This window comes from Solanum pennellii, chromosome 5 (assembly GCF_001406875.1).
Source record: "Solanum pennellii chromosome 5, SPENNV200".
Lineage (NCBI taxonomy): Eukaryota > Viridiplantae > Streptophyta > Magnoliopsida > Solanales > Solanaceae > Solanum > Solanum pennellii.
Window position 1 is genome coordinate 75,345,880 of NC_028641.1, and position 16,095 is coordinate 75,361,974.

At 35.4% G+C, this 16,095-nt stretch overlaps 2 protein-coding genes across 3 annotated transcripts; both read left to right on the forward strand.

Moving 5' to 3' along the window:
• Nucleotides 1-837: 837 nt before the first annotated feature.
• Nucleotides 838-11,346, forward strand: LOC107020352 (squamosa promoter-binding-like protein 1). Its single transcript, XM_015220678.2, has 11 exons — nucleotides 838-1,942; nucleotides 2,390-2,571; nucleotides 3,422-3,582; nucleotides 3,653-4,066; nucleotides 6,502-6,576; nucleotides 6,678-6,785; nucleotides 7,187-7,304; nucleotides 7,421-7,556; nucleotides 7,678-7,828; nucleotides 8,327-8,950; nucleotides 10,543-11,346. Exons 1-11 carry the CDS (start codon nucleotides 1,356-1,358, stop codon nucleotides 10,996-10,998), a joined length of 3,012 nt encoding a protein of 1,003 aa, XP_015076164.1. The 5' UTR covers nucleotides 838-1,355; the 3' UTR covers nucleotides 10,999-11,346.
• A 1,140-nt stretch (nucleotides 11,347-12,486) lies between these two features.
• LOC107018740 (uncharacterized protein C24H6.02c) lies at nucleotides 12,487-14,929 on the forward strand. Of its 2 annotated transcripts, XM_015219301.2 has the most exons (3): nucleotides 12,523-12,638; nucleotides 12,805-12,883; nucleotides 14,258-14,929. In XM_015219301.2, the coding sequence occupies exon 3, from the start codon at nucleotides 14,302-14,304 to the stop codon at nucleotides 14,800-14,802; it is 501 nt and encodes a 166-aa protein (XP_015074787.1). In that variant the 5' UTR covers nucleotides 12,523-12,638; nucleotides 12,805-12,883; nucleotides 14,258-14,301; the 3' UTR covers nucleotides 14,803-14,929. The 2 variants fall into 2 exon arrangements, with proteins under 2 accessions (XP_015074786.1, XP_015074787.1); XM_015219300.2 differs by lacking the exon at nucleotides 12,805-12,883 and having other exon boundaries at nucleotides 12,487-12,638.
• Nucleotides 14,930-16,095: the final 1,166 nt, after the last annotated feature.

Below are 16,095 nucleotides of genomic sequence, written 5' to 3' on the forward strand. Positions count from 1 at the left end.
TAACTAATTAACTAGTATATATTTTCTTATGACACAATTTTTTTTTAAAAAAAATTACGCTAGATAATTGGTCCTACTTAGGTGTGACATTCTTGTACTTTGTTTTAAATAAAAAAAATCTCATTAATCTACGATAATAATAATTACTAATTGACACTAACCTCGTGGAATAAACTTTATTGGTAATTAATAAAGTAAATAGCAAGTAAAATCAAATCGAAATGTAAAAGTGAAATTCATATCATAGGAATAATATAAAAATGAAATTGACTTAAAAAAGAGTTACGGAATACAAAGGACATATAACACAACTTTAGCTTATCGAAAATGTTATGAAAATCATATATTAAGATAGTTAATATGTTGAACATTGTCTCATTTGTTCCTCTTTACTAATGATATTACTCATGTAGTTTCTTTGTCCTTTTAGTTAAACTATTGGTTAAGATGAGTTATCCGATTGTCGGTGAATCGGTGATGATTGTCTTCACTTATGTTATTGTCATTTTGTTGTTTCTTTTTGAGTCGAGGATCTATTAAAAACAACCTCCACACTTTTAAGACAGTGATAAGATATGCATACATCCTACTCTTTCAGATCCTATTTCGTGAGATTACAATGTTGGTTTTATTCATATTAAGGATGAATATCATTTCTGAGATAATTAATTTTAGGATAACTTATTTTTCAATTAAACGAGTTCTAATTTTTTAATTCGAAATCATATGTTAATTTATATTTTAAAATATTAATCAAAATACCGAACATGACAAATATTATGGAACGAAGAAAGAAAGAGTATATGACTTGCTCAATTTTACTTTTGTTTTATTGTTACTAAAAATTCACGTGACAAAACAAACAAGCCCTTCATCTCCTCTCACACTATATTTCTCTATTTTTTTTTAATAATAATTCATCTATATTGCCGGCGAAATTTGCCCGGAGATTTTACTGTTTTCCGATCACATCTTCTCAGAGAGATTGTACTGTCAACAGTCTTCTTAATTAGCTCTCTCTTACTTCAAAGTTTTTTGCTGTATACTTGAATTCCTCAACAACCCTTTTTCTTTCAGTTTTTCCGGCTTTTTTTTGGTTTGTTTTGGTTTTGGTTTTGTGCTGAAATGAAAATAGTTGATTGGGTGAATTGTAAGAAATGTAGTTGAGCTGAAAAAGGATGTTTTTTGGTGTGGGGTTTGGTTATTTTTCTGGGTTGTTCTGTTTGCTGTTAATTTAAGCTAAAATATAGCTTGATTTCACTTTTCTGAGTGGAATTTTTGAATAATTTTTGTTCATGATGTATATTTCATCTTTAATTTGTGAAGGGTGTTTATGAGGGGAGAGTTTTCTGTCGATGGAGGCTCGTAATTTTCATGGTCCAGTTGTGTCAAATATGGAGGTTAGTGGGAAGAAGAGTAGGGAGTGGGATTCGAATGATTGGGTGTGGGATGGTGATAGATTTACTGCTGAGCCGTTGAATTCTCTGCCATCAGATTGTAGAAGTAAACAGCTGTTTCCTATAGGATCAGAGATTCCAGAAACTGCTACTGGAATCTTCAATGGTTTTTCATCTGGTGCAGGTGAATTGTCATTAGGAAATGATAAAGGGAGGAAGGAATTGGAGAAAAGGAGGCGGACGATTGTAATTGATGATGATGATGAGCAGAATGGTGAAGCTGGATCCCTCAATTTGAAGCTTGGTGAACAGTTGTATCCTGTGATGGAAGGGGAAGTGGAAAAGTGGGAAGGGAAGAATGGTAAAAAGACGAAAATTAGTGGGGTTTCATCGAATCGTGCTGTTTGTCAAGTGCAAGACTGTCGAGCTGATTTGAGCAGTGTTAAAGATTACCATCGACGACATAAAGTGTGTGAGGTGCATTCTAAAGCAGCAAAAGCTTTGGTTGGGAATGTTATGCAGCGTTTCTGTCAGCAGTGTAGTAGGTTAGTTTTCTAGTAAGCATTTTGCATTTTCATGAACTATTTGTGTTGTTATCTCTAGTTTATGAACCAGTTTAAATATACTAATAAAATTAGAACCTCTAGAAACTGGATACATTGCTTTTTCATATGGCGGAAGATTTAGTTAGTTTCTTGTACTCAATTATTGTTATTGTAGTATTGTGAGTAGTTTCTTTTCTGTTACTATCTGTGTTTAGTTCCATTACTTCTTTTTTATGGATTATTTTTCCTTGAGCTAAGGGTCTCTAGAAATAACCTCTCTACTTCTAAGGTAGGGGTGACCTCACCTTGTGGGACTACATTGAGTATAATATTTTAAAATTTTGTGTCCATCTTATCTAATAGGTTAATCTTTTAGAGAGGAGATAAATTTAGTAACATATTCCTGGACAATGATCATGGTTTGGTTGTTATGATTACTTTCGGCAGGTTTCATGTTCTAGAAGAGTTTGATGAGGGGAAGCGGAGCTGTCGTAGGCGTTTAGCTGGTCATAACAAACGAAGAAGGAAAACACATCCAGAAAATGTAGCTAATGGAGCCTCCGTGAATGATGAGGGGGGTAGCAACTACTTATTAATTAGTCTGCTGAGGATACTGGCCAATGTACAGTGTAAGTCCTTATATGGATTCCATGGTTTTCCTGCGATATATTCATTTTGTATGACAAAAGATGTTGGGAAAATTAATAAGGTGATAGCATTTACATAATAATGTGAGTTCTTTCACTGTACGGTAATTGGCTAGAGTGTTATTCTTTATGTGGTGCAAGAGGGCTAGCGTGCCATTCTTTATGTGGTGCAAGAGGCTGAGAAAGAAAAGAATGTATAGTTGTCCTTTGCCTGGTATAACATCGACTTGATGAATACAACGATGTCTATTCCATAACAGCAGTTCGTCTCTGGGAATAACAGTTGTTAAATCTAACTGATATTGGGTATTGCTTTTTGGTGGCAGGAGAGTTGTTTGCATAAGTTATATTAAGTTTGAATGGCTGAAACATCAGCACAGGTTCTTACTACCTAGTTTAGCTGTTCTGTTTTATCTAAAGGCTACACATGACATTGGGCATTGAGTCATGGACTATGTTGCTCGGACTCTTCAAAAATATTGACGGGTGCGTGTCAGATACACCAAAGTGGTGCATATTTGGAGTATCCAACACAGGTGCAGCAACATTTTTGGAGAATCCTAGCAACATAGGTCAGGGATTAACAGCTGAGTAATTGATGGCCATTAAAATAATCTTGGTGGAAATTATCTATTGATGCTTCTCTACTGGAACTTTAGCCATCAATACTTTTGGACTAGAACAACTGTTTAGGCATGTTTTGTTCTTCAACAAGCTTTTGGGCTCCACAAGAATCATGATCATGTATAGGCACATAGATACTTTTTTAGAGATTTTGGTTTAAATGAATTGGATGAGTTACTTTATGGCTTTTTCTCGTTGTGAAATGCAGTCAATAGCTCGGATCAAACTAAAGACCAGGATCTATTGTCACATCTGCTAAGAAACTTAGCTAGTCTGGCTGGTGCAGCTAATGAGAGGAACGCATCGGGCTTGTTTCCTGCACCTTCAGATCTGCAAAACCCAGGGACATCTATGGAGGCTCCAAAAGAGGTCTGCACTAGATCCAAACATTGATATTGAACCATTTCTCCCTTCAGCTTCTGATTGGATTAATTTGCAGGACTCTCTTAGGCCTAATGCGAATTGTTTGACTATACCTGCATCAGAAGTGAAAGAGAAGAGAATGGACAGGGGCACGAGCGATGCTGAACGTGGAATTTCACAAAATCTTTGTGCTTTACAGCCTGAGACTCTGTGTTGTAGAAAAGAGAGCTTACCTATCAATGCAAATGCCTCAGTCACCACATCTGCACCGTTGAAGCTAAATATCGATTTGAATAACATCTATGATGATTCTCAAGGTGGCATTCAAAAGTTGCAGAATTCTGATGCCTTTGTAAACCCAGGGGCTGCATCTTCTGGCTGTCCTCTATGGATAAGTCATGACCCTCATAAGTCAAGCTCCACAAGAACAAGTTTGAACTCAGGATCCACCTCATCCCTTTCACCATCTAGTTCAAGTGGAGAGGCTCAGGTATGTGTTTTTTTGTTTTTCTATTGGTGTTTACCATTGTGCTTGTATGCATTTGTTTAGCTAATAGACATGTTTATTTGGAGTGCTGATCTTTAGCATCTAATTTGTTCTGGTAGTTCTCAGAATTTTCTCCTGTTTTCTCTCCTTTCTTTATGAAGTATATTTGCAGCTGTAACATCCACATTATTCGTTTTTGTCTGTTGCATGTTTTTTTCTTTGGGTAGGAGAAATGATTTGTTATCTTACTGTACTTAGATAAGTTTTTAGGATTGAGTTGTTAACAGAAGGTCCTATGGTGCTATGTCTGAAATTTCTGAGTATCACAATGCTATAAACAAAATTAGTCCAAGGAGGATGTTCTAACATGGTCCAGAATTGAGGGATGTCACACCCCAAATTTGAAGGAAGGTACCGACACCTGATACCTTAATCTTAGTATTAACCGACTTACATGGACAGAAATCATAACAATATGAACACATTTCACACATCTTGGCACCAATGGCCTAAATGTTTGAAATATCATGGAACACCATAAATTCAAAAATAGTCATTCATACATAAGATCTGAGACTTAAATAAAAGACACTAAACATAAGTTGAACCCACTACGACTAAACATAAGTTGATTCCACTATGTCTATCGAGCTTCTATGACATCACGTATGAAAGAATGCTCCAAACCCTCCCTCCCCTCCCTCCCAAAGAGATGATAAAAAACTAGCCACCACGATCATGAAGTAGGCCTCACCCAAACACTTACCTGAACTGAACAACCGCCATATGTACATCATGGTGTTCAAACTATGTCTGACCAGCTAAGCCGTCTCAACTCTCACCATAATGCCATATGGTTTCTATGTGGGGGTTTGCTAGCAATACAAAGTAGACCCCATTCCATAATGACCATTAGACTACATAACTACACCAGTCAATGTAGTTTCTAGGCATTGAATCCGTATGTTCTAATACCCTGTTTGAGTCTTTGGCCCCTTGGCAGTTTTCCTATTTTCTTGTTCCGTAGGTTCCATTAACTCTGATCGCTTTAGACTTCATACAAATAATCTACCAATCATATTTCCACCATTTCAATACATTGAACCATTTATATAACAGACAATTTAAGCACAACTTGAGCTTAAATTTATTCTAAATTTTCTGGAGTGCTACACTCCATATATTCGCACAAAAGGTGGACAACATGTTATAGAATGATAAGTATTTGTGATAGATTCATTTCTTTTTGTTTTGACAGAAAGGTTAGTTTATTGATGAACCAGCAGTAATATGGTGCTGCAATGTTACATCCAAAAACCAAAAACCAAAGATTCCCTTCGAATTTGCTTTCAAGAAGCCCAAGACATAAATAAGACAAGTTTTGATAAAATATCTGGAAATTGAAAACCATGACTCTAGCAGGCTTCTGTCATTGTTGTTTCCAGTAAGTAAAGTAGTCTAATAAGACTTTCAGCGATCAGCACTTGCACTTTGTCTTCAAAATTGGCTGCCTGTAATCCTAACTAGGATTCAGTACTTCCATGAAATATGGTAAGATTGGATGTTGACTTATCCAATCTGACCTGCTGTATAGACACATTCCATAAGATCCTCCAGTGTTGAGCAAACTTTAATCTGTATTTTACCACCACTACAATGTTCCGTAAGTATGCTCTTCCGAGCTCTATCAGTCGTCTGTCATACAGGCTGCTAAATTTACTTGTAAGATATACAATTGTCCCGTTTATTTGTCACGTGAACTGCTGGCAATGAGATATCTGTTTTGCAGTAAAATCCTTTCTCTTTGAGAAAAAAATGGCTTGGTTGTATTTTTGGTAAAACTAAAAAGGGGAAAGACTCAAATATGCCTTTGAGAAAAGGTTCATCTATGCCATCTGTTTAAAGTTTGGCTCGTCTATGCCATTTCCGTTTGGGAAAAAGACTCATCCATGCCATTATTTATAAACTAAAAAAAGTTTCAGTTTTGCAAAACCAATGTTTACACGTGGTCAATTATGATTTGGCCACGTCATTGATTAAATCATTTATTATAAAGAAAAAGGCTCAAATGTGCCATCGAACTTTGAAAAAAGGCTCATATATGCCATCAAACCTAAAGTTTGGCTCAACTATGCCATTTCAGTTAACAAATAATGTTATAATGGCATGGATGAGCCTTTACTCAAACGGAAATGGCATATATGAGCAAACTTTTAACGGATGACATAAATGAGCCTTTTCTCAATGTTAAATGGCATATTTGAGCTTGGAGTTTGAATCAATGTGTTTTTATCATTAGGTTGCTCTAGGCTGTTTGTGTCTGTAGGGCTAGTCAGATACAGAGAAGAAATGTTCAGTGAGTTTGATTGCTAACACTTGATACATCAATGTATAAAGATTATTTGTCTCTTAACTACAAGATTGTGACTAATTTTCAGAGTCGAACGGATCGTATTGTCTTTAAACTTTTTGGGAAAGATCCTGGTGAAATTCCCACAGGCTTGCGGAAGCAGGTATTTTTGTACTCTTGCTGTAATATGCTTCTATGGAAGTGTTCTCATATTTCTTTCATCTCAATATGAAATCCAACCTTCTCTATTCCTGGACATTGCAGGTTCTTGATTGGCTATCACACAGTCCTACAGATATTGAAAGCTATATTAGACCTGGTTGTATCATACTAACATTATATCTTCGGATGGATAAACCCATATGGGAGGAGGTAGCTTTTTTTTTTTTTAGAAGTCTATCACTTCATTTCCTGAGAGGAAGAATGGAGCAACAAAAGTTCTATCTGGGTTTGTTGTTTCAAAATAAAGGGAAAGGAAAGAGAAATCATGTTGGTCAGAGTGGACAATATTTTGGCTAAATGGAAGCTAAAAATGAGTGTGAGATTAACTTTTATGATACTTTAAATGAGGGTATCGCTTTAGTTGTCCCGTAAAGTTGTGTTTTCTGTAAGCTATTCCTAGTACCTTTTAATGAAATGAAACTAGCAAATTAAATTTACTTAGGCCACACATCTGCTCTTTCCTTTTCCTTCTGTTTCCTTTACCATTTCCTTGTGTTCTGTTATGCTCTTATTTTAACAAATGGTGCACCTAATTGTTTTCCCTTTTGCAGCTTTATTCTGATCTTAACTCTAGTTTGAGGAAACTTCTTAATGCATCCGCTGGTTCATTTTGGCGAACTGGATGGGTTTATTCTAGGGTGAAGGATCGAGTGGCATTTTTGTTTAATGGTATATTTGCTTCTGTCATTGTATCCTTTCTTGATCCATGTTCTCTCCTGTCATGTCTTTTATCCACAGTTGCGCATCTGATATGAACATCAAGTCTTTGTTTCTGTACACCACAGGGCAGGTTGTTCTGGACACTCCCTTGCCAAGCCATAGAAGCTGTGGGATATCAATCATCAAACCTATTGCAGTTTGTGCCTCTGAAAGAGTTCAATTTTTGGTCAAAGGCTTCAACCTATCTCGTCCCACTACAAGGTACCTTTGGTATTTGTTTGATCCTAAAGGCGTTCTCCCTTTTCTATTGTTCTATGCTTAGCTGGTTGGAGTATCTTGAGCTAGTTAATTGATTCTTGGTTTTTCTCCACCTACCGTTTAGGTTTCTATGTGCCATGGAAGGAAAATATCTAGTTCAGGGGAATTGTACTGATGTGATGGTAGGAGCTGATTCTTGTATGGACTATAATGAGATCCAGTCTCTTAGTTTTCCTTGTACTGTGCCAAATGCTACTGGAAGAGGGTTCATTGAGGTGATTTTTTTTCTCCTTAATGCTTATTTTTTTCCCTATCCCGGAGCAATCCTGTTCGGTTTATTGTGAATGGAATTTGATGCTCGTTGGCTTGCTGATGACTCTCAGTTTTATGTTATACGTAATTCATTGAAGACTCAGGGAGAAGGATCAGCTTTTGGTCTCTATGTGCACAGAAACCTAGGCTTGGGTTGATAAAATATAAATGTATTTGCCTATCAGGAAAAAAGAAAAAGGAAATCTATTTGTTTTTACCTCATTGCAACATGCAAACTATTATATACTCTCATTTTTGGTTGGACCCCCTGTTACTACCATGTGTTGCTTTTCATAAGATCACAGATTCTGGTTCATACTTCAGATCACGTCTGTAGTTACCTGATAAAGTAGATTGTCTGAGTAAAACGTTATATCTCAATCTCCTTTTTCTGCATAAAATTGACTATATTGGATACACTTTATTCTATTTCTGAAATGTAGGTTCATTATCTTTGACAGATTGAGGACCATGGTCTTAGCAGCAACTTCTTCCCATTTATAGTTGCAGAGAAAGATGTTTGTTCTGAGATTCGTACATTGGAGAGCATTATTGAGGCTGCTAAAATGGACGATGGTTTTCTGCGAGGAACTGAAGAATTTCAAGCCAGAGACCAAGCGCTGGACTTTTTACATGAACTGGGTTGGCTGCTTCATAGATGTCATTTGAAATTTAGAGTGGGTTCTGGTGCCAGCTTGAATCTCTTCCCTTTTCAGAGATTCCATCGGCTTATAGATTTCTCCATTGACCATGACTGGTGTGCTGTAGTAAAGAAACTGTTGGATGTCTTCTTCAATGGCGTTGTAGATGTAGGACAACAGTCATCGCTTGACATTCCATTGCAGGAGGTTGGCATCCTTCATCGAGCTGTGAGGAGAAAGTGCAGATCTATGATAGATGTCCTCTTGAAATATCGTCATCATGGAGCTTTTGACAAATCAGGACTACAAACTCAACAAGATGATCGTGGCTATTTATTTAGACCTGACGCAGTGGGTCCTGGGGGTTTGACTCCACTTCATGTTGTTGCTAGTCTTGCTGGCTATGAGAATATTTTGGATGCATTAATTGATGATCCAGGACAGGTATATTTTTCTTTTTCTATTATGTGCATTTGGCTTTTTTGCAATGAAAACACACAGTCCCCTCAATCCACCGAAAGGAGGTGTGGTTTTGTGTGTGGGGGGGACTGTGGAGCATGATAAGATCAGCAATAGCCTTCACTCTTTTCCTTGTTATCAGGGTTGGTATATTGGCACTCCCATCCGGGGTGGCCCCTCCCTGACAATATGTACTTTGGTTACTGTAGCGAGACTTGACCACCTGAACCAAGAAACCTGTGCGAAATTCACTGCTTGATGCACCTTTTGATATGTTTCAACCTCTAAGAAGAAGTATGCATGGCTTTTTGTGCTCTTCACTGGAGCTAATTAGGATGTATGATGTTACCTAATTGGGTTTATCATCATTGCCTTAACAATTGAGGAGCAAAAACACCCCTCATGCAGTTGGGGGTCATTTGGTTGGAGGTATTACGAAAACTAGTACAACTATAAGTATGTAGATTGATTAGAGCCAGAAGGGAATAGGAATACGAATATGGTTAGCTGTATAAAAAAGACGTATTAAATAACTAACACAGTGTTTAGTTGATGATATTAAATAATAGGCATCAAGCAATACTATTATCTATGTATTATTTTATACGAGATTAGAATGTGGAGTAAGAATGCGCTTGTTCGCAATACGAAGACAAAAATGCCCTTAAATTGTGGATGACTCCTAACTCTGTGAATTGTGCTTGCTCCGACTTAGTGCTAGACTATTTTTCCTGTATCAACATAATCACTTTTTACCTGTTCAAAGAAAACAAAGATGCCTTTAGAGTAGATAATCCTTACAAAGCATTCCAGATTTCATTACTCATCATATTACAATCCCTACATTATTATCCACCGTGTGTGTAATTATGGATTTATTACTATACTGTACAAACAACTCCTACATTATAATTCCTGCATAACTAGCATGTAAACCAAATGACCCCCTATTAGTACATAAATAGATATCCTTGCTTTCCGGGAATAAGGGACTTAACTGTATTCTCTTTTCTAAACTATGACTACACTTTGCAGTTAAGAGTATTTTCCTGCACCTGCTCTTTCTTAGGCTTTAGCTTTCTGAGTATATGTCTCTGTATGGTCATGAGTGTTCTTTTTAAATGTTTGACCATCTCATCTATAAGCTTAAACTATTAGAATGAGCTCACTTTTATTATTCAATTGTATTCTCAACACGTCCACTCACGTGCGGCCCTGATTCTTGTGGAAATTCTTTTAATAATGGGTGGTGGTAAGATTCTCAACACGTCCCCTCTAGTGCGGCCGTGATTCTTTTTCATGAGCCAAGCACGTAAAAATTCTTTTTGATGCCGTATTGAAGTGTGTGACCTTTTCATCTAAAAGCTTATGCTATTAGAGAGAGCACACTTTTATAATCTTAATTTATTCTCAACATGTTCAATTACTGAATAAGAGGCACTCTGGTATATTCATATACACAAGGATGTCTGTGTTGTAGATCTTTCCTTTGTTTTATTTTCTGGTTCCATCGTTTGGAATGAAATGAGTTAGGCAGGTGTTTCAAGGAGCTGACGAATTATGATTGTTTTCTTCAGGTGGGAATTGAAGCTTGGAAAAGTGCCCGTGACAGTACTGGACTGACACCCAATGATTATGCATGCCTGCGAGGCCATTACTCATACGTCCATATGGTCCAGAAGAAAATCAATCAGAAACCAGGTGATGGACATGTTGTTCTTGATATCCCTGGTTCGTTGTTGGATAGCAATCTCAAGCAGAAACTATCAGATGGTCATAGGTCAGTAAAAGTAACTAGCTTTCAAACTGAGAAGTCTTTAGGGAAACCAATTCACCGACAATGCAAACAGTGCAAGCAGAAATTATCTTATGGAAACTCAGGAACATCACTTGTATACAAACCGGCAATGCTTTCAATGGTTGCAATTGCTGCTATATGTGTTTGTGTAGCTTTGCTATTCAAAAGTTCACCGGAGGTTCTTTATTCGTTCAGACCCTTCAGATGGGAGCTGCTGAAGTATGGCTCCATCTAAAATAGGTACAGCCTTAATGTTTTAAGAAGATAATATAGGGATGCCATGGCTTGTTTTTTCTTCTGAATTAATATGCCACGATATAATTGGGAGAGCTCCAACTCTGTATATTTATTTTGTCGAATTCATCATAATATACATAAGAAGCTTTAACTGCAAATAGGAAATTTGAACTTTTTATAAGTTGATAGCACTACTTGAATAGGACTGGCCACTGGGATTGCAGTCGTAGACGCCTCAGATCTGTGCCCGAATATGTTGTGTAAGATAAGTAAATTGCTTTGTATTTTAACTATATGGACTGCTAATTGCCTGCATCTATGGTTTTAGAACACATTTTTCTTGCTATATTGATCTTTCTTAGCTACCATTTAGGTAAAATATGGACAAGTTATTACATTTTTCATCAACATTGTTTCTTTTTAACTGTTTTGTATAGTTTTAGTATAATTGTCAAACTTATGATTTCTTATTTGTACCTACTTGTTTGAAAATCTTTATCCAACATATTGGAGGAATAACTTTTCAAAATGTCTCTTGAAAGTTCTAGTGTTGCTAGTGTTTCATGGTATAAAAGGTTAAGTTGCACGGACTTCTTACTTTTGATGCCACTGTGTTGGATGAACTTACTATTTTAGAGAATTCGACATGCATTTGTTGATATTTTTTGAAATATAAATTTAAGCAAATTAAACTATAATTGTTTGCCTTCGAATTGTACTAAGAAGCAGAACATGATAGCGTAGCGTGTAAAAGGAACTCTTGAATTCCTACGAATCAAATTATTAAATGGTGAGTTAATGCGAAAGCAGGTAAAAGCAAATTAAACTCATCTTCGTTAGATCTTGTTGGCTCAACGGGGCTAGAGCTTTCATTTTGGTTTAATGCCGGATCTTCACCTTTAGTTAGAAGTACAAGTAAAGGTCTCCGTTTTCATTTTGGTTCAACGCCGGATCTTCACTTTTAGTTAAAAGTAGAAGTCGTTTGCTTCACGTCGAAAGAGAAAGTTTGCTCCACGTCGAAAGAGAAGTAGTAAAAAAGTATTGATATAGTAAAAGGAGAATGACTCAAATTTTATCAAACATGTATATTTTTTTAAAAAAAATAAATTATGAATGGTTTTACTAATTTCTAATAAACTTTTATCAAACCTAATACATTTTTATTTTATTTCCAATATTTCAAAGAACACTTTTTTGCCTCTTTTCCTTTTTTTTTTCTCCGGCTGCGTTTCATTTTTATTCGAAAAAATAAATTTTCATTTTTAATTGTAAATTTTATAATATTTGAAAGAAACAAACTTATCATCTTCTATTTATTTTTCACCATTAAATATTCATTTTTAAAGAACTCAACTCTAAAGCAACATTAATAACTAGTACAAATATTTAATGGTAAAGTGCTTATTTAAATATTATTTCTTAAATAACTTATAAAATTCAAAATAAATAATTAAAATTATAAAAAAAGACGAAAACACACATAAATTATTAATTTCATTTGTTTACTAATTAATAATACTCTAAGAAAAGAGTATTTATTTTAGTGTTGGTGCCGGATCGAAGAAAAATCCATGGCGGCTCGGCAAATTCAGAAGCGAATTCTGAGTGTTCTCTCTACCAAAACCTACATCGCTCAAGGTATACTTCCTCTCTAGCTTTTGCACACAGATAGTTAATGAGCCCCAAATTTGGATTTTGTCTTTTTTGTGGTAAAAATCTCAGCTTTTTATCATTCTGTATTCAATGTTTACGCAGTAAGTATAAACCCTAAAAAATGCCTTTTTAATTTTGTTTTTCATGATAGGCTAAGCTAGTGATGTATAGAGGCAAAAAGGGTCAAAGATTTTGATTTTGATGTATTTAGTTGTATGGAAGTAAATGAAGTGAGTTATCTCTACTATGATCTAATTTATAATCTTTCTGTATTATTTGAATTTATGCTTTCAGTTTTTATTGTTATGTTATTTGAGGTTGTGAATTTGGGGAAGTGAAGGCATATGTCAATTGAATTTCGAGTGTGTTTTGGTATAAAGGAACATAATTTCGTGTTGAAATGTTTCTAAATCTAAAATTTGGAAACAATTTCAAATGAAGTATTGGAGAACAACATAAGCGAAGGAAGTAGTTTTGTGATATGTTTTGGTTGCGAATTATGCCTTATTTCATACCAAACACATCCGAAAATCAGCTTTCTGAAATGGAAGTTATTTGAGAGTGTTGATTTAAGCATAACGGGATTTGAAATGTCTAGGGTTAAATTCGAAGAGAGTGAGTTCCTGGGGTGGTTCGACTACCATGAGTGAGATTCCTATGTGGCTGTTTTAGGGAAGAATGTAAAAGCTCCTCGTTGTGACTCTCGGGGCTTGCTGCTCAACCAGCACTTTTATCAGTGGTACATTATGTGATGCATTTGTGTGAGTTAACACATATTGAAGTAATTGAATAGTTTCATCATTGATACTATCTGACCTGAATATTGTAGAGAAGTTGTAACTCATTTTGTTTAGATTGTCCATGTTTTAATTCTTACTAAAGCTTTTAAAGGTTGACTCTGAACTCTGAAGTTTGAGTAGTGGTTGTTTCATTGGCTTTGTTATTTCTTTCCCAGTTCCGACCTCGAATCGATATTCAAATCCCAATTTACCCCTCCCTTAAACCTAGGGCAAAATCACTAATTTCTACCCATAATCCATGATTTAGATGCTAAAGTTAGCGTATAATCGTCTCCTCAACGTTATATGATATTCCTTAGCCGATTCTCTTTCCTGTCCATAACTTTGGTCTCCCAAAACTGTGTTGGAATGTTGAGAATCCTTAACAACACTTCTTACCTAAGCCACTGGCCCTCAAGTGGCTAAGTCCGCAATTACGAGGTCCCTCTTGCAAACGCAGCTGCACCAGAAAAAGTAAAATCTGCAACATGCTTAAATGTGAGATCTTGCCTCAAAATCACCTGAGCTCCTCAAATCCCTAACATCCAGCAGGTCTCAAAATACTATATGGACTTGAAGGAAGTCTCAAATCATGGAATGGGATTCAAATACTCAAAATGAAGGGTGGCTTTCGGACAAACTTCTCTTATTTTAGAAGCAATTGATAATTCAAATAATATGTTTTGTTATTCTCAGCTGTGTGTAATTTATCCTTTTGATGTTTTTGTTATAATATTAGTATAAATACTCTGCGTTGTGCGTCTCCACCTGTTCTTTGTGAAGAACTTGTTACTAAGATTCTACCGCGTTTCTTACTTTTTCCAGGATTACCATGGAGTTCTGTTTCTCCTTCAAGGTCATCTTTTGGCATGAACGATATATTTTCAAGACGGTGTCTTCAAACAGTTGCAGGAATCACCAAGCAGGCTGTTGAAGTAGGGGAAACTAATAAAAACTGTGATCCAGATACTAATACCGATTCTGCTGCTGCAGTTGTTTCTAGTATCAAGAAAGAGACCACATACAAGTACACTGTGCAATCTAATCTTAAAACCTCCCCAAGACATGACCTGATGATGATCTTCACTTGCACAGTATGTGAAACCAGAACCATGAAAACAGTTTGTCGCGAGTCATACGAGAAAGGTGTAGTGGTGGCTAGATGTGATGGTTGTAAAAACATACACCTTATTGCTGATCGTCTCGGGTGGTTTGGTGAGCCTGGTAGCGTGGAAGACTTCCTGGCTGCTCGCGGAGAGGAAGTGAAAAAGGGCTGTGTTGATACTTTAGGTTTTACACTCGAAGATCTGGCAGGAAAGAAAACACTGGAAACTATTAGGGGAGAAGTAGAATCCAAATCTGAGATTTAGAAGTCAAATCTGGAGATTGAAATTAAACAAGTTGATTTTGTAATGAACATTGAATATGCAAGTCTATAGTTACTTTGACAATTCTTACAGCTTTTATTTGCTTATAAATATACAAATTTAAGAGACTGATTTATGAAAACCCCATAAGCTTCAACCAACAGCTAAAGTAAGGAGGATTGTTCAAGTCTGATAAGGAGCTCATGTTCTCATACCTGTGCGATTGATCATGAAATGATTAACGTTACTGATTTATATGTATACCATATGATTAAACATGTATTTAAGAAGAGCTTTTAAGAAATATCAAATTAGGTTGGACTGTTAAATTTGATAAGGAAGGATTAGCAAGAAAATATTAATAAGGTTGTGTTTGGTAAAGCGGAATATATATATTTAAATAATCAGTTAAGGACTCTCATGAAGATGATACGCCAGTATACTAGAAGAGATAAGATTAGAAATGAAGATATTTGAGACAAGGTAGGGATAGATTATTCAATCAGTCGTACATATGACACATTTTCAGCTTATTGAGGACATAATCTTAGATAGAAAGTTATGGAGGTCGGATTAGTAGGTAGTTAAGTATCGTCTTATTCTCCATTCATTCCAATAGTATTAACATCATTTTCGTAGTTTTTTCTCCCTCGATTTTTGCTGCTACATGTAGTTTATTGCACTTTGACTATTCTTTTGTTTTGTTGTGGTTATTGTTGTTTTTCTCTATATGCTTTAGAATGCCTTCAATATTATTGTGTTATATTTATTACTTAGTTTCTCCTTTTTAATTTGCTTTGATATGTGTTATTTGTATCGAAGAATTTTCAGACATAATTTCTCTGTTTTTGAATAGTAAAAGTAAGATCTACATATATTTTATATTCTTAAATTCATTTATAAATTTACTCCGAATATATTATTGTTATTAGAATATAAATATTTTGATTAGTTGACAAATACAAAGAGGAGTAAGAAAATTGTTTACTTCTTTAAAAATATTTTCTTTACTGCCAAACAACCCTCATGTGCATAATTATTGTATACTATAATGTAATGGTAGTTTTAAAAAAAAAACTTTTTGTGCCTTGTATAAATGAGATACTAATTGCAAATTAGTGGATGAAAAGTTTGTGAATTTAAAAGGGTATGATTTACCTTCACTAAATTGTGAGACAAAAACAAATTTCACCCAATGTAATAATCGTGAAATATATTATATTTTTTCATTTTTAAATTATTTTATCATATTTTTTATATATTCATAAGGAAATATTTATAAGACGATTTAAAAAT